Raw genomic sequence first — 24,311 nt, forward strand, 5'->3', positions numbered from 1 at the left:
AAACACCTCAGAGACGACCTATGCTTGACAAACACCGTACACGGTCAAAAGATGGCAAACATAGTTACGTTTGACGAAATATTTCATCGTTTACAGGGGCCTTAACGCTTGTAGGGAGGCAGGAGCGGCAGTCTCAAATGTGGCGCCGGCCCCTTGCGCCACATGAAGTCACTTGGGCCACAGCTGCTATTAGATGCCCAACTCATCTTCCCACGCATGCGTCGTTTCGACTCTCTCTGATTGGTGCCGGCAGCGATAATCGTGGGTATATAAGCGGAAAATCTCGTCGTCTCGGCACAGGTAATCGTCGCGGGCCACACCACCCCTTTCTTCCACCTCCTGGATTTCTACACCATCTATGGCCAACCCATTGCCCTCACTCCTACCTCAAGTACCTTGGCATCACCCTCGACCGCCACCTTTCCTGGACCCCCATCTCCGCAAAGTCCAAGCCAAGGCATCTAACCATCTCCATCTCCTCAAACTCCTCTCCGGTCGAATGTGGGGATTGGACCATTTCACTATCCTACATACATATGAGTTCCTCATCCGCCCCAATTCGCTTGTATCTCCTCCCTCCCCCCCTCCCCACCTACAACAAATCCCTCCAAATCCTTGAGAGCCATGCACTCTGCCTCACTTATCGCATCTCCTATGTGTCTCCCATAAACTGGATCCTCCCCATCCTTTGGTTTCCCCCATCCTCTCCCACCCCAGCCCGCTGCCGCGCCTGTACCACAGTGTCCTGCCTGGTCTCCATCTCCACATGCTCCATACCATCGCCCAAGGTGGCTTCTGCCAACTCTCCCTACCAGATAATGTCCTCGCGCCTTCCATGTACCCCTCCTACCAGATCTAATCTCCCCTTCTTCCCCCCTCCTCAGGGCTCCCTCTCCCACCTTCTCTTCTTCCTCCTTTTCCCCTGTCGCCCACCTTCTTTCTCCTTTCCACCCCCCCCCCCTCGGGCTTCCAGCTCCTTTTCTCCCCTCCCCTGCCCTCTCCTCCCCCCTCCTGGTTTCCCCCTGTTGTGATTCTTTACGTTTTTGTTGTGGTGTCAGTGTTTCTCAGATGCGGTGTGCAGTGCTTCATTTCATCACCACTAACAGTGTCGCCAGTATTAGTCTTTTGTGTTCCCACTGTGGTGCTTCTTTGTTTTCGCTTCGTTCTACAGTGACCATTCTCTGCATGCATGTGTGGCTCTGATCTAAGTTTTTAATATACCTTTTTATACTTATCTGTTTTTGTTATCGTTTATTCAACACTTTTTACCATTCTCTGTTATGCATTCTTTCCTCGTGTGTTTATGTTTTTTTTTGTCCACTTTTGGCTGAAGAGCAGCATATTGTGCAACTGCCAGCCCGCCCTGAGAGTAGCAAACAGGCAGCAGCAGCAGCAGTGAAAAAAGCGATGAAGAGGAAAAGTCAGTGGCACCAAGAAGAAAAAGCGAAAAGAGAAAAAACAAACACCGTAGCTGTAGGAACAGCAGTACAAGCTGCTTAACCTACGTCATACCAAGGCAAAAAGCCTTATGAAGTCACGATGGAGCTCCAGCAGTCAATAGCTTTTCTCCTGTTGACGATGGGAAAGATAGCTATCGAAAGCTCGTGAATTTTATTCGAATTGAGACGGCTTGAAAACCAAAAATATTCAGATTGTGCAGTGGTCTTAGCACGAGGCGACATGGGAAAGTCCCTTCGTACAGTAGACCGTCAAGAAGTGCAGCAACAGCCACGTTACCATGACGTTGTCAGCCCTCCTAGCCAGTCCGACGACGGTAAGTCCATGCTTCAGCAGCGCCTGCACTATGGCAGCACCGATGCCCGCACTGGCGCCAGTAACCAGAGCGACGCGTCCCTTGTACTTCTCGATGCCCATGGTCCGCAACTGCAGTACGTGTGACAGTACTGTGGATGCACGGTGTTTTTATGGCCTGCCTCACTGACTCCCGGATCCCAAGATAACTTATCGCTCTTAATCGATAAGATATCTAGTTCCGGGTATCTCCTGCAACAAACGAGTTTAATTATACGTCGCGTGTTGTTGAAAAGTGTCTAGAAATTGTGTCTTTGCTAGAACCACTGGTAATGTGGAGCTCCATTTCAATCCTACTGATAAATTTAATTTCATGACTAAACTTTTCAGAGTTTTTCTTTTCAGTGGTATTAGTTAAATAAGTTAATAAGTTGCAGGCACGATGATGCTTTTATCTACTTTAAGGTATAAGTGGTTGCAGATGACAAACTGTGGAACAAAACTTTCACTATAGAAACACAACACATCATAAAAACCACACCATGTGGTAAAAAGATATGAATTCGTAATTTATGTGTTTCTTCAAATATTTGTAATTACGATTTAAAAACTAATAGCTACATGTATACAAATAGAAAAGAACACTCTTTATCTTAAACAGGTCCAAAATGAAAGCCCACTGAAGATGCTGCAACTGCTGTGAAACATTTTTGGGTTAAACAACAAAATTGTGTTTTGCTAAAGGCGGACCCTGTCCAGAAACATACCTATTGTTAAAGCAAACACGGAAGAGCTTCAACCTCATGATGATTATATGTTTGTATTTGAGAACAGGTATGTGGTAATAGTTATCGATCGAAAGCAAACTGAATCGCAGCAAAGCCAACAAGTTGTTCTTTCCCTGTGTAAATAGTTAAACAATAAGATTGGATTGGATTGGATTGTTTGGGGGAGGAGAACAGACAGCGAGGTCATCGGTCTCATCGGATTAGGGAAGGATACGGGCCGCGCCCTTTCAAAGGAACCATCCCGGCATTTACCTGGAGCGATTTAGGGAAATCACGGAAAACCTAAATCAGGATGGCCGGACGTGGGATTGAACCGTCGTCCTCCTGAATGTGAGTCCAGTGTGCTAGCCACTGCGCCACCTCGCTCGGTAAACAATAAGATTCAAATGATACTGGTTTTGAGTGATTCGAGTGCTCTATAAAAACACAAAGTTAAAATCAGAAATTAATTGTGAGTTTTATTGTTTAGTAAATTCATTTGTTTTTCGGTTCCTGCTGCTGAGCAATGTTTCCTCGTTAAGCTTGGGACAGGTGAGCATGACTAAGGGACAAATAGCAACATACTCGCTTGATAATAAAGCACTGGCTGTTCGCATATTGAAAATAGGCTGCGAGCGTTTTCAATCTTGCTCTGGAGCAGAGCTGTTGAGAGGAAAGTTCTATTTTAGGCTAAAAACGATTAAAAAATATTATTTCGTTGACGATAGAATACTACAATCATGTACTACAAGAGAAAACACACTTATCAGAAACTAATTCACCAGACGTGCTTAAAAAATAATAACGACTTTTTTGGTAATCTTAGAACTAGTATTGTCTGCTGTTTACAAATATAATGAAAAATATTCAGTTTAACAAAAGCAATCGTTACGTAAGGTCGAAGGCCTCACCCGTGGCTTTTTCCGGTTTTTCCGGCAAACGTAAACCGATTGGTGAGGTGAAATTAAAATTTATGCGGCACGAACAAGAAATCCAATCTTCCAATGAATAAAATTACGTCTACAGTGTTCGACAACGCAAAAAGCAATATCTAAAAACATAATCTGTAAATAAGAATAACAAAAAAACACAAATTGTGAAACTCAATGTAATCGAAAAAGATGTACATCTAAAAGGAAAACGAATAACTATAGCCTCATACCACAAAAACGAAAATAATCAAAGTTCCCCATCAAGCAATGAAAGGCTTACTCTTGATCAAAGTAGAGATCCTTTCAAAGAACCAAACAGTTACATCAGAATGTCATCTGCTTCGTTTATTGCATAAAAATGTCATGCCACAGTCTAATTTAGTGTTGTGCCATTTTGACTATAAAGCATGAATATCTATGGGGGTATAAATAAAGGGCGATGGCTGTACAGTGCTTTGAAACTCTAGCCTCCATGTTACATGCCCCAAAGCGTTAGCAAACTATTGTTTACATGTGAGATTGTTTACGATTTCTTTTTGTTCATAATTTCTGTAGTGTGCACATGGCAGTTCTTTCAAACAGTAGCCGGCAAGAGTGGCCGAGCGATTCTAGGCGCTACAGTATGGAACCTCGCGACTGCTACGGTTGCAGGTTCGAATCCTGCCTGAGGCATGGATATGTGTTATGTCCTTAGGTTAGTTAGGTTTAAGTAGTTCTAAGTTCTAGGGGACTGATGACCTCAGAAGTTAAATCCCATAGTGCTCAGATCCATTTTAACCACTTTTTTTTCAAACAGTAAACACTGGAGTGTTCACACAAATAACAAAGTGTTATTGAGGCATTTTCAAATGTTTTTCTGGTCTTAAATGCATATTTGATCCTGTAATACGACATATTTGCCATTGTAAATGTAACTTTAATTTCTACTTATGCATTTCAGATAACCAAGACTAGAAGTAAGAGATTTAAAAAGGATGCTTTAATAATCCATTGAAATCCTCTTTTACTGTATATGCGTTGATAGCTGATGAAGTTAGAACTTCTAAAATAATGTTTGTTTGCGTACAGGTACTATAATCTGTTCATCATAAGAATGAACCTAATGTAAACATTACGCCATGTATTCTTCCGCGTTTGCTTGAATCTCATTGGATTTCGTTTCACGTACAGCGGAAGGCAAGCTGTGACCTGTACACTCAAGTAAGATCATAGAGATACGTTTTATGCTGCCACATGCACATAGACTGAGCCATAGTGCGAGACAACAGCTTTACCGGCGCATTAAGCTTGGGCAGCATTGGCCAGTCAGCGGTCCAACCAGCCTGCAATGATATGAGCAGTTGCAGTTCAGATGTAAAAAGAGACGGGCAAAGAAACAATATAGCTCCGAATGTCATTTAATTTTTAAAGAGCCCGAAATAAAATTCTGAGAAACTCCAGCACCAAAGCGGGCTTCTTAGGTGACCAGGCGGAAAGTATGAAATGCACTCGTTTTCACCTGACATAATACTCTAATTACAAATAAGAGTAATCAAAATTTCTAACTTAAACATTGGGTAATTTTTCTGAGCGAGTTGTGTGTAACGCAAAAGCATACTGTAGGGATTTCAACGTACTGTTGAATGCTAAAGCCATTGGAGGTATTAATTACAGTCTGTAGTCTGGTAATGTCTAAGCTCCTTCCTTATCCGAATCCGAGAAATACATTTTAGTTCTGAAAGTGTCACCTGCTTCGTTGGTAACAAGCCTATCAACAACGGAATCCACAAAGCCAACCAGGACCCGCATTTTCTCCTCTTTTTTTTTTGTGACGAGCCGTTCTATATACCGCCAGCGTTCGGCAGTAACGTGTGAAAAAGCTGTGTGCGTTAGTTCCAGTACGTCTGACAGCTTAACAGTCTTCCCGGGCCAAATCTCGCAGCTTGGCTGCAGATCAGTTCTGTTGGGTTCATACTGTACTGGTACAGTAGCAACAGTAAAAATGCAGCATTTCTATGATGTGCTCGATGCTGTGAAAATTATTGTTTCTCATGTTTCTACTACATGGTTCAAATGGCTCTGAGCACTATGCGACTTAACTTCTGAGGTCATCACTCGCCTAGAACTTAGAACTAATTAAACCTAACTAACCTAAGGACATCACACACATCCATGCGCGAGACAGGAATCGAGTGTCTAGAACCGCTCCGACCGGCGTGTTGCTACTATACTTATCCACCTCCGTGGTATAAAACGATGGACGTAGTCCAAATAAAGAGAATTTGATTTTTCATATTTGCGTTAAAAATTATATTGTTATGTTTTCTTAATTCAAGCAACTTTTATGAACAGTTTTTCATACAACATCGACAATTAAGAATTTGTATTTGAAATGAATACTGGAATTTCGCGTCAAATATATAATTTGAAAAAAGAAGACGTGCATTAATCATAAAAAATGATGATGAGTTTTATAATTGCGAGATGTAGGTATTTCAAAATAAAAGAGAAAAAAAGAATGGTACTGGCAAGATGTGATCCATCGAATCGGTAACTGTATTTGGTTGACATTCCGTTACACTTCCGACTGCGTTAGCCCTCCAAAATGGGTTTATAAGTCAATTGTATTATATATAGTCGCTGCAAAAACTTCAAAGCCGATTATATCCGTAAATTTACGAAAAACATTAAGAACGGCCTATTTCTCGGCACTTTCCAACGGTATTCCACACGCCTGTTTCATTACGGAACGGAAAGCAGCCTCAGCCATTTTCATCCTGCGCGTTAACAGTGTGACAATCAGAGCACAACGCTGCAGAAGTTTTGACTGTACATAATTTTTGAAATAAAAACTTCGTAGCTAAAGCGTGATTAACAAAAACGTTGATGGGTGCTATTACATTTGAATATCTTTAAGTTTCATTTAACGTAACTTAGTAACAATATATCTAATACATAAGTAGGACCTACTTCCAAGAGCGCAACAACACCAGTGTACCTGTGCTACGGCTTCTGACCTATCATCAGTTTGTGTTTGTTTACTTCAGGTTTATTCTTATGATGCACGGATTTATAATTGTTAGTCGTTAAGTTTTCAACTTTCAGTTCACATGTTCAACATAGTTAATGTTCAAGTTTACAAAAAACTCATTTAGGCTACTTTTTGTTAGCCCTTAAAATTGTACAGTGAGGAAAGAAGTAAGCACAGCATCCCATATGACGTGTGAATGTCAAGAAAATGATAAATCATTGAAATGTCAAAGAAACAGAACAATATGGAGGTATATCTCCACGCAGAAATGAGTTCTTGTTTCATCTGGCTGTCACTGCGTCATTGTCATGGTAGTTCACGCATCTTCTCGCTTCGAAATGTTATCTGCGGATTAGTTGGTTAATAATAGCAAAAAAGATAAATTCATTTGTGAAAGCGTGTTCGAGCAATTAGCAATTCAATGCCTTTCACAGGTTATTATGGTATCAGTCATTCATCTTTCATACAGGAGATGAAATATGGTATGATGTATTTCTCAAATACAATCATGTACATAAGTGTGCATAGTAATAAATATGAAACGTACACAGGAATAAGAATCAAGGTCCATCAAAAGTTAAAATTTAATCTATAATATTATCTTATAGAGGAATGGAATTACTATTATGCTCCAAGGTTTGCTTCTTTTTTGTAAGAACGATAAAGGTACTCAAAAATCTGTGATTAAGTTTTGATGTGCTCAAGAAAATAGATCAAGGACCACTCAGTGTTGAGACAGAGCGATCAAGATCTATCTGCTACTTACAACTTTTTCTTCTCATATTCTTTCACCTCATAATGCTGCAGCTTCGTGCTACTGGATTTCCAACAATACTTGCCAGCCACTCACAGATTGTAAACGAAGTTTAAACTGTTAGGTTGTTTAGTAATAAAACAAAGACCCATACAAAATTTCTCCACATTGTTTATCCACATAGAGTAGAAAACAAATTTTTCTCCATTAAGTTGATCAGTAACACTCATGTGTTATTGTTACCAAAATTGCGCATAAAGTTAATGATCAAATGAAATCAAGGCGTCAGAAACGTCGGAGGGCGAAGATGAACATTCCTGTTCTGTGCTGAATACAAGGAATAGGAAAGTGTTAGGGGGGAGGGGGGTTATTTCCTGAGTCTTCAAAAAGATCAGGTTATATGTGACGGACATAAGTGTTTACTATTTCAATGTTTTCTGAATGTACAATTATAGAAAGGGATAGATTAACGATAGCATGCAATCAATAGCTTCGCATGATATTCATCATTCATCTGACTGGTCTCATCAGTGTAAATCCTGTGATACGAGGGACCAAAGTGAAGTCCAGATGAAGAGGCATGTCATGATTTTTCCTATGTCTGCAAGGTGCCTGCTAATAGAGATGGACAAATACGTGATGTTCAGGTATGTCAACCAGCATTCATGATATTGCATTGCATCACCAACAGACGTCTTATTACTCTTAGAATGGCATTGGCTACTACAGGAAAAGCACATGTGGAGACCAGATGAAAAAATAACACTAGGCCAAACACACTTAAAGGATCAACCATAGCTAGAACGCATCAACATACACAGTTACTGAGAGGCTGCAAATGAAGTTATATCATTCATGACAGCAAAAGTTATATTTAGCAGAAAAACTTAATATTCAAAAGTTTCACCTGGTATATTCAAAGAAAAATCTTCCAAATCCTATGTCATATGAATAATATTGACTGATTTTTCGTGACTAACTACAAAGGAAGTTTCGTGTAACCCAGAAGTGACATATGTTCAGTGTGTGCCAAGTTTACAGCCGACTGTTCTAACTTGATTTATAGATTAACAGCTAGAAAGACGCAACTGAGATACAATCTTTGAATAAGCAGAAGCAACATCTAAAATCTTGAAATGGACTACATATGAGGAAAGCACAACATTTTTACGGCAATAAAGGTTCAAAACGTTTTAAGTCCATAAAATCTGTGATTAAGAAAGCAATCTGTATGGATTACCAGAAGAATCTTCCGCTTCCTAATATTTCAACCAAAGAAGCTGATTGTTGTAGACAGGCATCATTTTATTCATTCAGTATTCATTTGCTTGTTTGGCAAATCTCTGAAAAGGATTCTCGAAACAAGAAGTACATCCTAAAACGACCCAATCTAGCATTTTTGATCATATAACTTTCATAACTTGAAACAGTCAGAACACCTGACTGTGATGTTTTGGGGCAACTGAGATGGTGGAAGTTTGCCTCAAGTTTTTGACCCCCCTTATTTTTACCTCCATGCCTACATCTTAGGAAATATTATGAAGTTCGCTTTACCTCTGGCATTGGGCGTAGAGCAGTGTTGGGCAGAGATTACGTAACGACTCAGAGAAATGGTAGGTTCAGAAAATAAATCCTTGCTAATTTGACATGACCCGCTGGTCACTAAAAAGTAATATAAGATTAAGTACGGCAATTGTGAAATCGTACTCATTCGTAGATTCTGAAGGAATACAGCCGTCTTAATAAAATGGTATCTGTATTATTCACAGTAATAAAAGTGATTACTTGTTGATAGTCTGTAAAAACGCAGTGATTACGTGTTTAAATGAGAAATCGAGCACCGCTTTCTTATTACATACCTCGCGTTTCAGAGAGTATGAATAATTGTATGAAGTCACGGTCATTAAAGTGAATTGAAAATAAATTCTGAAATAATTCCATGTTATCGAATTACATTCTATCTCTCATAGCAATTACATGGGAGTGGCGAACACAGAAGCGGCTGCCTTATCCATTTAGTCCAAAAATTTATTTTTTGTGATAATATTTAACAGAATTAAACTTCTGATCGGTAATGTGCCAACAGATATGGCAAAAATCTGTTCTTTCGCAAGGGAGTATATAAAGATTCGATTATATGCTGCAGTTACCTATAAGGAATACATTGAAGAGATGAGTTTTAAAGACGAATCGGTGTGTTACTCACAACTACAAGGTATCTACAGGATTTCTGTTATTTTTATCTCAAAACTACGAAAGAAATTTTCCCGCCCCTTGGAACAATATATTTCGGCATAACAGTTAAGGCTCTGCGATGCGCAACATTTGAACTGTCTGTCAGGAATAATCTCATGCATAATTTTAGTAAATTGAGGTTGTGGTTTAGGTTGCAGGCCGTAGAATTAGGGCCCACGAAGAGTGTGTGGCTATTGATGAGAGCGAAAAGGTTTTTTTGTGCGAAAACTGTGACTAATTTTTTTAATCACTTTACTTCACGTTTTCTCATTAGTAGTGATAATGAAATTGTTCTTGCCAAAAAAGTAATTGTTATATTATTTCACTAATTTGTACTCTCTACATGAAATCTGTGGTGTAAATAAGTTCTTTTTTCTTTCAATATACTTTTTCGAAGTTGAAACTGGTTTCCTCAATCTATTTAATCATTTTTAGCTAAGTCGTCATTGTGACCCACTGTCTCAGGCGCAATGGCTACTCTGGTATTTTTCAGATTATTGATTACTTAGGTGCTATCCTTTTGTCCAACGAGGATGAAAAATTAATCAGGAATCTAGGAGTATAGTCAGGTTGTACAAACGATGATTCTGAAGTTTCTAGGTCGAGTGCAACTTAGGTAAAAATATTTGCCAAACCTTAGGTTGGCTCTTCCACATGGGCGGGGCGTGCTAGTAACCGTTCTAATCGCCGGGTACAGTTGTAGATAGACGCATTTTTTTTTTTTTACATTCTTGGCATACACTTTTTCTAAAACTTACAACATGAACTCCAGAACCAGCCAGTATTTAGACAAAGTCAATATCTCACATTCTGTGGCCTCAGTGAAGCAGTACCCGCTGCATCAAAACCAGTGAAATTAAGGGCTACAAACGGGACGTAGAATATCGTCGACGTACCGCTGTGCTATAAGGGTGCCGTGAATGACAACCAGAGCAGTCCTGCTATGATAAGTAATGACACCCTAGAGCATCACTCCTGGTTACCAGGCCGTACGACGGGCGATAATTAAGTTGGTAAAGAACCATTGTCCGTGGTGTCTCCAGAGACATCTCGGTCTGAAATCTCTTTCAATGGAGTGGAATTTGTCTTCAGTGATGAGTCTTGCTTCGAACTGAGCCCCGGTCTGCAGAAGTCCTGGACAGTGTTGGGTTACCAACCTGGGTGTCGCCCGCCATATGGTCCAACAATCAGGAGAGTTGGTCTGCGGTGACATTTCTTTTTATAGCAGGACCTCTTTGACTGTCATCTGCGTCACCCTTACAGTACAAAGGTACGTCGACGATTTTCGACGCCCCGTTTTGTTCCCCCGTATGGCAAGACATCCTGGGGCTATATTTCAGCACGATAACGTCCGCCCGCACACGGCGAGAGTTACCACCGCTTGTCTTCGTCCTTGTCAAACCCAATCTTGGCCAGCAAGTTCGTCAGACCTTTCCCCAGCTGAGAACGTTCCGAGCGTTATGGGAAGGAACCTCCAACCGTCTCGGAATTTTGCCGATCTAAAGAGCCAATTGGACAGGATTTGGGCCGATATCCTTCAGGACATCCAGCAACTCTGTCAACCAATGCCAATCTGGTGGACCAACGTGTTATTAAATCGCTCAGTTTGTGAAGCTTTTTCTCTTAAACTCAGCACCTAATTTTTCTGAAATTGTTATCATTTGTTGGTCTGTACGTTGTAATGGTTCTTTATTTACGTGACCATTACGGCACTCCAACCCCAGTTCTCGATACCAGTAATATCGTACTACTTTCCTGCGAAGTAACATACATATTTTTGTGAGAATATTCACATTTATTAATGTATAGGTACTTCCATGTATCGATATATTACAGGGATATGGTTCTTGTGTGTATTGATTTCAGTGAGACTGTCATAATCTTTGACTTCCTTGTAACCGTTTTGGCGCGAATGCCCACAGGGCAGTCTTCGTTTCACTTACAAGAAGTTAAGTTGTAATTTCGCTTTGTAAAAGAACAGTCAAGTCTTGCGTTTCGTCAAAGTGGAAATTAAATATATGAAGATTGATACAAAACTGCTTTCTTGATGATGTGACAATTAAGAAGAAGAATATGTGAATTTACAAGAAGTTTACTAAAAATGTGGATCGTGAACACCAAGTCAAAATTATTTCTACCATACCATTGTTCTGATCTGGGATTGTTTGATCATTAAGAATTTCCTGAAAAAGGCATTTGTTAGGTCTTCAAATATTGCTAAAATACAGATCTGGACCTTCTAGCAGTCAAAGTGAAATCACCCTAGAATCAATAGGATGAGCCATAAGAACTTCGACGAAATCTACGTGGGAATCCATTCAAGATAAGTGCCAAAATTAATGACTTTTTTAAAGTGACTTCATTATTTCCATTCTGACGATACCATCCACAGTCAATAACGTTGTTGTTTCCCGATAAAGCGAACATATGCTGCGTGAGCAACATTATTAATCTGATTTCTAACCTACTTTGCAAGTGGTGGTATTGTTAGAACATGTATATCACATCTGCTGATTTCCGTCCCATTCATATAATTCCTTCGAGGTGCGACCTTTCTTTCTTACAATGTGTTAAACAGAAACAGTTTATCACTGACACAAAACATGGAAATGTAAGTATTGTTAGAGAAAAAATGAATTATACAGAATGAACAAATGGTGTAGTCGAGTGATGAAACAGAAACACAACTGATTTATTAGAAGTTCGTACATTATGCTTTACATGTAACAGAAATAAAGCAGCCATTACTGTGGACGTCACACCACAACGTTTTTGCGGGACATAGTCATAAGGTTTTATTTTTCATCTCGAAAAATCGTTAAATAATTTTTTGTTTGTTTTCAGGTACATGTCTGCAGTCCCGTCACAATTTCAACTTCCCGCTTCAAAGTATTAAAGAACGCCGCTAAAGGGGCCAAAATAAAGTGACTCAAACCACTAATAAAGCGGAGATCGTCGACATTTCGTTTTCTACATTTAAAGGGAAACAAGGCAGCAATAATCAGTGCTGCGTTGGTGGAAGCGCCCGGCAACAATGGATGATTATTTAAGAGAATGATCTGGTAGTGCAGATGTTTCCAGGGAATCGAACAAGCCTCACGACGAAAAACGATGTGGTAGACCATCCCTCCGTATAGCACTGAGAATCACTAGAGATATGGAGACTCAGGTGTTCGAATAACTCTGCTTTCCAGACGAGGTGACAGTGGAAAAAGTGAAAATCAAGTATGGCTGAGTTTTCGATATCTTGTACTGCATTTTGAAAATGTCAAAGGTCTCTTTGAAAGAAATTCCCGCCATTTGAATGTAATTTACTATCCATTTATTTCATACAATAAGAATTTCGGCTTTATGGCCTTTCTCAAGTGCAAGTGCAAGTTGAAAAGTCACAAAATGACTGTCATGGCTACATGACATGTCGTCATGTAAATAACATAATTACACACGATTCAGTCATATTACTGTGTAACGTAAACTTGGTCAAGTGACCCGACGCAATGCCACAGGCAGTACAGCTAAACCATCAACAGCTTGATCTAAAACACAGGAAAGTAGCAGCACAAGGGTCATTTCAGAAGTTATTACTGCAGGTATGCTTTACTGTATAAACCAAGTAACTGACGTTTGGACACAAGATTTACAAACTGTCACGAACAGACTGTCTATAAACAAACTCCATTGGCTAACGTTGTTGTTGTTGTTGTTGTTGTTGTCTTCAGTCCTGAGACTGGTTTGATGCAGCTCTCCATGCTACTCTATCCTGTGCAAGCTTCTTCATCTCCCAGTACCTACTGCAACCTACATCCTTCTGAATCGGCTTAGTGTGTTCATCTCTTAGTCTCCCTCTACGATTTTTACCCTCCACGCTGCCCTCCAATGCTAAATTTGTGATCCCTTGATGCCTCAGAACATGTCCCTTCTTCTAGTCAAGTTGTGCCACAAACTTCTCTTCTCCTCAATCCTATTCAATACCTCCACGTGATCTATCCCCCTTATCTTCAGCATTCTTCTGTAGCACCACATTTCGAAAGCTTCTATTCTCTTCTTGTCCAAACTAGTTATCGTCCATGTTTCACTTCCATACATGGCTAAACTCCAAACAAATACTTTCAGAAACAACTTCCTGATACATAAATCTATATTCGATGTTAACAAATTTCTCTTCTTCAGAAACGCTTTCCTGGCCATTGCCAGTCTACATTTTATATCCTCTCTACTTCGACCATCATCAGTTATTTTACTTCCTAAATAGCAAAACTCCTTTACTACTTTAAGTGTCTCATTTCCTAATCTAATTCCCTCAGCATCATCCGATTTAATTTGACTACATTCCATTATCCTCGTTTTGCTTTTGTTCATATTCATCTTATATTCTCCTTTCAAGACACTGTCCATTCCGTTCAACTGCTCTTCCAAGTCATTTGCCGTCTCTGACATAATTACAATGTCATCGGCGAACCTCAAATATTTTATTTCTTCTCCATGAATTTTTTTTTCTTTTGTTTCCTTTACTGCTTGCTTAATATACAGATTGAATAACATCGGGGACAGGCTACAACCTTGTCTCACTCCTTTCCCAACCACTGCTTCCCTTTCATGCCCCTCGACTCTAATAACTGCCATCTGGTTTCTCTACAAATTGTAAATAGCCTTTCGCTCCCTGTATTTTACCCCTGCCACTTTCAGAATTTGAAAGAGAGTATTCCAGTCAACATTGTCAAAAGCTTTCTCTAAGTCTACAAATGCTAGAAACGTAGGTTTGCCTTTTCTTAATCTTTCTTCTAAGATAAGTCATAAGGTCAGTATTCCCTCACGTCTTCCAAAATTTCTACGGAATCCAAACTGATCCTCCCCGAGGACCGCATCTACCAGTTTCTCCATTCGTCTGTAAAGAATTCGCGTTAGTATTTTGCAGCTGTGACTTATTAAAGATGATAGTTCGGTAATTTTCACATCTGTCAGCACCTGCTTTCTTTGGAATTGGAATTATTATATTCTTCTTGCAGTCTGAGGGTATTTCGCCTGTCTCATACATCTTGCTTGCCAGCTGGTAGAGTTTTGTCATGACTAGCTCTCCCAAGGCCATCAGTAATTCTAATGGAATGTTGTCTACTCCGGGCGCCTTGTTTCGACTCAGGTCTTTCAGTGCTCTGTCAAACTCTTCACGCAGTATCTTATCTCCCATTTCGTCTTCATCTACATCCTCTTCCATTTCCATAATATTGTCCTCAAGTACATCACCCTTGTATAAACCTTCTATATACTCCTTCCACCTTTCTGCCTTCCCTTCTTTGCTTAGAACTGGGTTGCATCTGAGCTCTTGATATTCATACACGTGGTTCTCTTCTCTCCAAAGGTCTCTTTAATTTTCCTGTAGGCAGTATCTATCTTACCCCTAGTGAGATAAGCTTCTACATCGTCAAATTTGTCCTCTAGCCATCTCTGCTTAGCCATTTTGCACTTCCTGTCGATCTCATTTTTGAGACGTTCGTATTCCTTTTTGCCTGCTTCATTTACTGCATTTTTATATTTTCTCCTTTCATCAATTAAATTTAATATGTCTTCTGTTACCCAAGGATTTCTAGCAGCCCTCGTCTTTTTACCTACTTTATCCTCTGCTGCCTTCACTACTTCATCCCTTAGAGCTACCCATTCTTCTTCTACTGTGTTTCTTTCCCCGATTCCTGTCAATTGTTCCCTTATTCTCTCCTTGAAACTCTGTACAACCTCTGGTTCTTTCAGCTTATCCAGATCCCATGTCCTTAAATTCCCACCTTTTTGCAGTTTCTTCAGTTTTAACCTACAGGTCATAACCAATAGATTGTGGTCAGAGTCCACATCTGCCCCTGGAAATGTCCTACAATTTAAAACCTGATTCCTAAATCTCTGTCTTACCATTATATAATCTATCTGATACCTTTTAGTATCTCCAGTATTCTTCCATGTGTACAACCCTCTTTTATGATTCTTGAACCACGTATCCACACAAATATAGTGAAATATTTAGGTTTTAGACTCCTCCTTGAGCTATCAGAGAACCTCTAACTTTAGGCATGAGTTCAAAATAGTAACCACTTACAGGTGGCACGTGGCAGCACTAACAGTGGAGCAGATATAGACCGCGTCCAGGGTTCACAGAAAACAGTACAGTTGTTGTCGTAATGCGGAAACAGAGCGATTTATCTGGCGTCAAAAAGTGCATGATTATTGACTTGGGGGCTAAGTGTAGAAGCATTACAGAAACGGCGAAATTTATCAACCGTCCGTGTGCCGCCATGGTAAAGTACCGGATGATTATAATTAAGCCTATCCTATTTAATACGTTATAAAATGGAAGTTAATTGAATCAAAAAACTTTTAATGTGCTCCTAGGTTACATGATACAATTACATACCGGCACCATTACTGCTAAAAAAACGAGCTCAACATGGCGTCCATCCGTGCCCAGAAACGTCTGAAAGCGCAGGATTGCATTCTGCACAGCACAACGAACCATGTCCGTAGGTATGCTGGCTACCTCTCTTGATATGCTGCGCTTGAGATCAGCACATGTGTGAATATTCTCCTGGTAAACCCTGTCCTTCAGGCAGCCCCACAATCGGAATCACAGGGAGTAAGAGATCATGCAGGCCAAGCATTTGGAAACGATCATCAGTCAGGACATTCAGCCAGCATTTTCATTGATGCCTGTGGCTGTGCGGCCACTGACGTCAAAAATGTTTGTCAGCGCCTTGATCATTACCAACAGCGTGGTGCAATCAAGTCGCACGACGAAGGAAAACAACATTATGTTGCCAAGTAGTCCTGCGATTGATGAGCCAGAGCTAGCCATGATACTACGACTACAGGGCCACTGCCTACCTTGTTGTGCTAGAGTAAATGCCCTGATGACGGGTCATATATTAGCATCAATTCATGGACAGTATTAGCGGTGTATGGCCAAAGTTTTCATTCAAGTGGTGCACCAGTGTATAGGATGAAGCACGACCAGGAACTTTAAATGTAGGCGTAGAAAAAAACTGAACCATATTGACTAGTTACTGTCACTTTCAACTCCGGCAAATTCTTTGTATGCATAATAGTGTGGTTTGTATTTCATGGCAAGCTGTAGATCCACCCATAAGCCTTTTCTCGGGGGAAGAACGAAAGGGTGCCTGTCTGCCAATAAAACCATGCCTAGCATGAGGAACAGCAGTAAAGTTTGTCACCTTGGAAAATTCATGCTACGACCACTGCGTTTCGGAGAAGCAGGTGAACTTCATGAGCGATGTGCGGTGGGGCCCCAACTTGCATGAAAACTTGTGAGTTCAACGCGTCTCTCTCTCATCGGGCCGATATGACATGTTGGTGAAGCATATCGCAGTAACGCTGGTCAGTCACACTGCACGTCTTTGGTCCCTGAGCTCCAACCTGTTCAAAAAAGAACGGGCCAATGATGAACGTAGACGTAAAACCACACCGTACGGTGACACTTTCACCAGACAGAGGAACTTCATGCACAGTGTCTGGAGCTGTAGATACTCACACTTGGAAATTTTGTGTGTACACCTCATCCAGCGGAGAAAAATGAGCTTCGTCTGTGCATAGGATGGTCCAGAGCCAGCCCTCGTCAACTTGAATCCTTACAAAAAAGTGGAGAGTGAAGTCAACACGTCGTTGTGCGTCCCGTAATGCAAGCTGCTGTACGATGTGGACCTTGTACAGATACCATTCGAGAATGGTTTACAGCAAATTCGGTACAGTGGTCGACGCGATGTTCAACACAGCACGCTCACTGCCTCACGATCGGGAATTGGGTGCAGCGTTGTCTGCTACAGCAACAGTGACTTCATCAACCACCTGTGGTGCAGCCGGTGGTCGGCCTCTTCCCGGAGCGACGCCCAGTTCTCCAGTTGATTCGAACTTCATCATGGCCGCGCGGGATTAGCCGAGCGGTCTCAGACGCTGCAGTTATGGACTGTGCGGCTGGTCCCTGCAGAGGTTCGAGTTCTCCCTCGGGCATGGGTGTGTGTGTTTGTCCTTAGGATAATTTAGGTTAAGTAGTGTGTTAGCGTAGGGACTGATGACCTCAGCAGTTAAGTACCATAAGATTTCCCACACATTTTTTCCTTCATCATGCTGTGCACAGCAGATGGAGAAAGACGACCCTTCAGCTGGCGATATTCTCGAAGTGCATCTGCATCATTACTGTTGTTCTGATAATAGGGCTTCACCAATAATGCCCTGCCCCTTTCGTCCAAGCTCATGTTGACACGTTGAAACGTCCCCTTAGAAAAATTTTAGGATTACTGTACTGATAAACCTCTTACATTATTTGATTTTCAAACAGCTGAGCAGAACTGAACGTACTTAGACATTTCGCATTTCGCTCTTTAGCTGTTCTGATCAACACTAAACTGACACACAATATTTTTAGCGCAACGCAATCTGACTTTTAATAATCCCTACAAAAGAATGGCCCTGACTAACATTAACCTATACCTTTCACAAGTCAATTACCTCACAAAAATCTTCGTTACTCGAACTACTGCAATACAGCGAGCGCCACTACTGCCAGCTAAATAAAAGATTCAAATTACGGAAGACACTAACTACTGATAGGCATAGTTAGCAAATGAAAGATTTTGATAGAGAACAAACGATGTATTTACCTTAATAGTGTTCCAAAGTCATAATATATACAGCAGTTCATGACATTCATTCTTACAAATGTACTGTTTCTGATGGACACGCGTCCAGATCATCTGCTCTCAAAACTCCGCCATTTCGCTCCCCACATCCACCACTGGTGGCAGCTCACCTCCAACTGCGCAACGCTACGCGCTGTTAACAGCCAACTTGCCAACACTACAATAGCAAATTCCAACAATGCCACCCAGCCACAGACTGCACACAGCACAGCCAGTGATTTTCATACAGAACGCTACGTGGCGTTACCAACATAAAAACCTAAACAGCCTACTTACAACGTCAATAAGTGCGCTGCGACTGGTCAGATGTGTGAGCCTATGAATCATGACGACGGATCACGGCACCTGATGGCCATAGTTGCAACTGGACGGTGGTGCTGTGACGCATGTAAATCATGCACCACGTACTCTAGGTAGTAATGCTACCAAGTTTGGTACTCGTACGGTAATTAATTATCATGTTACAACGCGTTAAATAGGGAAATTTAATTATAACCACATGGTATATCGTGTATGGCAAAATGGAGGTTTTCAAAACTGGCGTCAAGGCAACTGTGGTCCGCCATGGACCATAGAAGACAGGGGTGACCGACGGCTGTGGACTTGTGGTCGGGCGGATAGGCATGCAAGCAACTGCCCGCGCAGATTAACCAATGGGTTACCTACAGTGTCTCCTCAACGATCGATGACCAAATGTTGCTCCGTATGGGCCTCCGCAGGAACCGACTGGTTCATGCTCCCATGATGACTGCTGTTCATCAGCGACGAGGACTGGAATTTGCACGGCAATACCGCAGCCGGACGCCCGTTGAGTGGTGACAGGTGGGCTTTTCAGATGAAACACGTTTTATGCTCCATCGAACAGATGGTCGTTGGTGAGCACGGCGTGAAATGCCTGAAAGCTGACAAGGAGCCAGCGATATGGTGAGGATACCACGTCTACGCTTACATACAGTTTGTTTTTCCTCAGAAGGATGGCATCTACCAGCAGGAAATGTGACGTGTCACACAGATCGCACTGTACGTGCTGCGTTCGAGAGCATAAGGATGAGTTTACCGTACTACCATGGCCACCGGATTTAAACGTAATGGGGAATCAGTGGGACCCCCTTGATCGGGTTGTTCGCTCCATGGATCTTCAACGGAGAAACCTACCGCAGCTTGCCACAGCACTGGAGTCGGCATGGCTTTCCATCCTTGTTGGCACCTTCCACCATGACCACACTGCTTCAAGAATGGGTTCAAAATGGCTCTAAGCACTATGGGACTTAATATGTGAGGACATCAGTCCCCTACACTCGGAACTACTTATACCTAACTAACGTAAGGACATCACACACATGCATGCCCGAGGCAGGATTCGAACCGTAGCAGCAGCGCGGTTCCGGACTGAAGAGGCTAGAACTGCTCGGCCACAGCGGCCGGCGACCACACTGACACTCTTCCTGTACGCCCGTGCTAAAAGGTGGTCACATTAATGTGATTGGACAGTGCTATCTGGTCTTTTCAGTCTGTTGTACAAGTGGAAGACACATGTCTGAGCGTGAAGAGTGCAGATCACAACAATATATTGGCTGTCAAAAACGCCATAGAGCTTATTAACGATTATTCTCTGTGCCCAATGTCAGTTACGTCAATTGTCTTTGATATGTACGCAGACTAATACATAAAATTCGCTAAACTGGGTGATGAAAGTCATGGGACATATACAGGTGGCATTAGTATCGCGTCCACAAGGTATAAAATGGCAGCGGAGCTGTCGTTTCCACTCAGGTGATTAATGTGAAGAGGTGTCCTACATGACTACGGCCGGACGACTGGAATTAGACTTTGAACGCGGAATGGTACTTGGAGATAGATGCAGGGGACATTCCATTTCGGTAATCGTTAGTGAATTCAATATTCCGCAATCCAACGTGTCGAGAATGTGTCGAGAATACCACATTTCAGGCATTACCTCTCACTACAGACAACCCAGTACCCGACGGCCTTCGCGACCTAGAGCAGCGGCGTTTGCTTAGAGTTGTCAGCACTAACAGACAAGCAGTACTGCGTGATATAACGTAGAAATCACTGTAGGACCTACGAAGAACGTATACTTTAGGACAATCCTGAGAAATTTGATGTTAATGGGCTCGTCAGCAAACGACCGACGCCAGTGCCTTTATAACACGACGGCGCTGCACTCATGGTTGAAATGGCTCTGAGCACTATGGGACTTAACATCTGAGGTCATCAGTCCCCTAGACTTAGAATTACTTAAACCTAACTAACCTAAGGACATCACACACATCCATGCCCGAGGCAGGATTCGAACCTGTATTTCCCTGCTGCCCTCCTCCTTCGGCGCCATGGTTTTGCGTATCAGACGGGAAGCTTGGACACAGAGTTTACAGGAAGCCCACCAACACGGACAGGTACCTGCATGCATCCTCCCACCACCATCCTATGCAAAGGAATTCGGCCCTGCGAACTTTAACGAAGAGAGCCTACAGGATCAGCGATGAATACAACCTGCAAGCTGAACTGCAGAACCTCAGGACCATTTTTGGAGCTAATGGCTACGACATGAGGCTGATACGCAAAACCATGGCGCCGAAGGAGGAGGGCAACAGGGAAATACAGAACGAAGCACAGAACACCGCCATGCTACCGTATGTACAAGGGGTTACTGAACGTCTGGGCAAAATTCTCCGTCGGGCAGGTATTAAGCCGATTTTTCGTAGCAACAACAAAATAAAAGACATTCTGGGCTCGACAAAAGATACAAGTGACTAGTTTCATGCCACCGGAGTTTATGAAATCGAGTGTGAATGTGGACTGGTGTATGTAGGTGAGACTGGGCGTCCAATAAGCACGAGGCTAACTGAACATGAGAGATATATCCGCCTCAAACAATATAGCAAATCAGCGGTGTCAGAACATCATGAGCAGTGCAGGATGAACATCGAATTTCGAGAGGCCCGAGTACTGGCGAAACAGCCGTTTAGTTTGAGGAGGAAGATTAGAGAGGCTATAGAAATAGCCAAGCGACACGATAATATGAACAGAGAAGACGGGTACAGACTTCCAGCGTCTTGGCTGCCTGCTGTGACAGCTTTGCGGAAGGACAGCTCGCGCAAAGCAACAGGCGTGCGGTAGGCCACAGCGGATGATGTACACAGAGCGCTGACGCGGCCTAGTCGATACTAGGCAGTTAGTAAACAACGCTACGCTGCAGTCGCCGCTAAGTCTCCTATTCGCCGATTTCCACCAATGGCAGGCAGTAAAGGAAACTCCAATGGAAAACGCCTATTTCCGCCAATAACAAGACGCAATGCAAACGCCAACAAAATGAACTCCTAGTACCCTTCCTCCTCATCCTCACATCCAATCACAACACTCTTCCATAGTATATATGTACCCACACTTGCGCGCCTTCAGCAGTTAGCAACACACCCTGAGGAAGGCGTCTTGCAACAGACGCCGAAACGTTGGAATTTTGTAAATGACAATGCGGTCTCTAACCCAGAAGAATTTTATTGACAAGTTCTAAATGATTATTGTCCTCCGTGAAGGAAAAATGGCATGGAAGGTCGCCGCCCATTATGTTAAAAAATCGTCCAAACCGAGCCGGCAGCGGAAATGTCGCAGCTGTGTCAAGCCAATCCAGATGGTTTGTTTGGCCGTCTACATTTTGCCGCGCCCTCCAGTCTTCTCCTAAGATGGCATTGAGTGACATATCCTGTTTCCTCAGAGGAGGAAGAGGTAATTTTCGAGATCGAATTTCGCTGAGTAACCAAACCGCAGGCTTCTTCTACCAAATCATCCATCGTTGGCAAAAAACGCGTCGCACTTAAGGATAAGTAAGCAGAGAAGCACTCAAACCATCACTTAGTTTCATGGTCGTAGCATGAATTTTCCGAGGTGACAAACTTAACCACTGCTCCTCGTGGTAGGCATGGTTGTATTGACAGACAGACACCCTTTCATTCTTCACCCGAGAAAAGTGTTATGGGTGGACCTACAGCATGCCATGAAGTACAAACTACAGTACTATACACACAAAGAATTTGGCGGAGTTGAAAGTGACAGTAACTAGTCAACATGGTTCAGTTTTTTTCCACGCCTACATTTAAAGTTACTGGTCTTGCTTCATCCTATACACTGGTGCACCACTTGAATGAAAGCTTTGGCCATACACCGCTAATACTGCCCATGAATTGATGCTAATATATGACCCGTCACCAGGGCATTTACTCTAGCACAACATGGTAGGCAGTGGCCCCGTAGTCGTAGTATCATGGCTAGCCCCGGCTGATCAATCGCAGGACTACTTGTCAACATAATGTTGCTTTCTTTTCTCGTACGACTTGATTACATCACGGTGTTGGTAATGATCACGGCGTTGAAAAAATTTTTGACGTCTGTAGCCTCAGGCGTCACTGATAGTGCTGAGACAACGCAATGTCATGACTGATGATGGCTCACCATTAACGTGGCCTAACGTCCTAAATGGCATACAACACGTAATGACACTCCCTTCCCACTTACGATGTAATAGCGAAACTGAGGTTGATGCACATTTTCAAGGCATACGTGCTTAAGGTGATGCAAGTAACCACTTCAGAGGCCATCGTTACATTGTTTTTTCAGTATGTACAGCTGTGCACATTAGGTTATCGCAATATGAGAGAAATTCGGGACTGCCAAAGACAGATTCAATCTTCGTGGAAAAAGGGAGAGAGAAAGAGAGATCGAGAGAGAGAGATCGAGAGAGAGAGAGAGAGAGAGAGAGAGAGAGAGAGAGAGAGAGAGAGAGAGAGACAAACACGCGATGCACTGTAAGAACACAAGAGTTTCAAGGAGGTAAAATCGAAGAAAACGTTTCAGCATTTCATCTACGTCAAGTAATTAAAATAGCACGAGCAATCACCAAGTACTCCGCGGCCATTCCCTAGTGAAACAGTGGACGAGATACTTCCTGAAACTAGCTGTATCGTTCACGAAAGCAAAGTCAACAGAACCAAACATTACCAGGACTGAGCACTCACTACGCAATGACGAAAGCATTGTGGTCCATCCTGCTTACTAAGGGAAACGCAGCCGTAATTATGGAACACGCGGATTACAAGATCTGTGCGTTGCTGGATAAAGGCACTTACTGGGAGCTCCAGCGCGACCCATCATTGAGAATAATAAAAGTTACTTGTGAGCTTCTTAAGCGCTCATCGCTGTAAGAAGGTATTGTCAGGTACCAATACCACCTACTGTTTATGTTCTATCTAAGACTCAGAAGAATTGGACACCCTTCCGCCTCATCGCAGCCATCATTGATTCACTAACATAGGAGCTGCCGAGCTACTTAGCCAGCCTCCTCGCTCTACATGTGGTTCACTATGCACGTCGTATTAAGAGCTCATCCGATTTTATCGGCAGAATGAACCGCCTTTTTCTTGGTGACATTATGGTCAGTTTTGATTTGGTGGCACTGTTTACGAATGTGCCTATCAAAGACTCTTTGGACCTGATATGCTAGTTCTTTGTAAGTGACATGGTGGAGCTATTTAGGCATACTCTTCAGTCATCTTATATTTTTGTACAACAGCCAGTATTAAGAGACTCAGGCGAAGAGCCTAGTATCGCGTCAGCCGGTACGAGGCAGATGTCTCTCACAATGAGTCATGGCTCCAGTGCGACAGACGTTCGCTCTGATCCAGCAGCAGTTTCAAGTTGTTTCGGTTGTCTATGCTGTCATATGTACAGTATTTCTTGGAAACAAAACTGTATCTTGTGTGAATCTTACGTCTTGTATTAAGTATTGTTGATTTAATAAAATTATTTAGCAGTGTGAATGAATGTGTCAATGCGGAGTAATATAATAAATGAGTATTGTTATATCTGTCTCCTCTCTTTGTACTGTTGCAACTTCCACGTTACTGAGTTGTGCGTATGGTCTTCGTCAATTCGTTGTGATACAGTGTAGAAACAACAAACTTTATTTGCATTCTTTTCTAGAAAAAGACAGCATAAGAGTACTGGAGAAGACATATTAGACGAGTGTGAGTTTACTGAAAGAAATGCTAGTGGATGTGATGGTGAAATGCCTTCTGAATCTTTAGTTACTCTTACTTAGGCTTCGGACGTAAAATGTAATATTTTTGACCCATCCTTGAGTCCTCATCCTAAGCA

At 42.1% G+C, this 24,311-nt stretch overlaps 1 protein-coding gene across 1 annotated transcript in view; it reads right to left on the reverse strand.

The window, feature by feature from the left end:
* Positions 1–24,311, reverse strand: part of LOC126336367 (farnesol dehydrogenase-like) — a 100,414-nt gene that overhangs the window by 68,024 nt on the left and 8,079 nt on the right. Inside the window, exon 2 of the mRNA XM_049999973.1 lies at positions 1,738–2,004. Coding sequence (XP_049855930.1) covers positions 1,738–1,875 — 138 coding nt within the window. The 5' untranslated portion in view covers positions 1,876–2,004. The remainder of the gene's footprint in view (positions 1–1,737; positions 2,005–24,311) is intronic.

Source organism: Schistocerca gregaria, chromosome 2, assembly GCF_023897955.1.
Source record: "Schistocerca gregaria isolate iqSchGreg1 chromosome 2, iqSchGreg1.2, whole genome shotgun sequence".
NCBI lineage: Eukaryota > Metazoa > Arthropoda > Insecta > Orthoptera > Acrididae > Schistocerca > Schistocerca gregaria.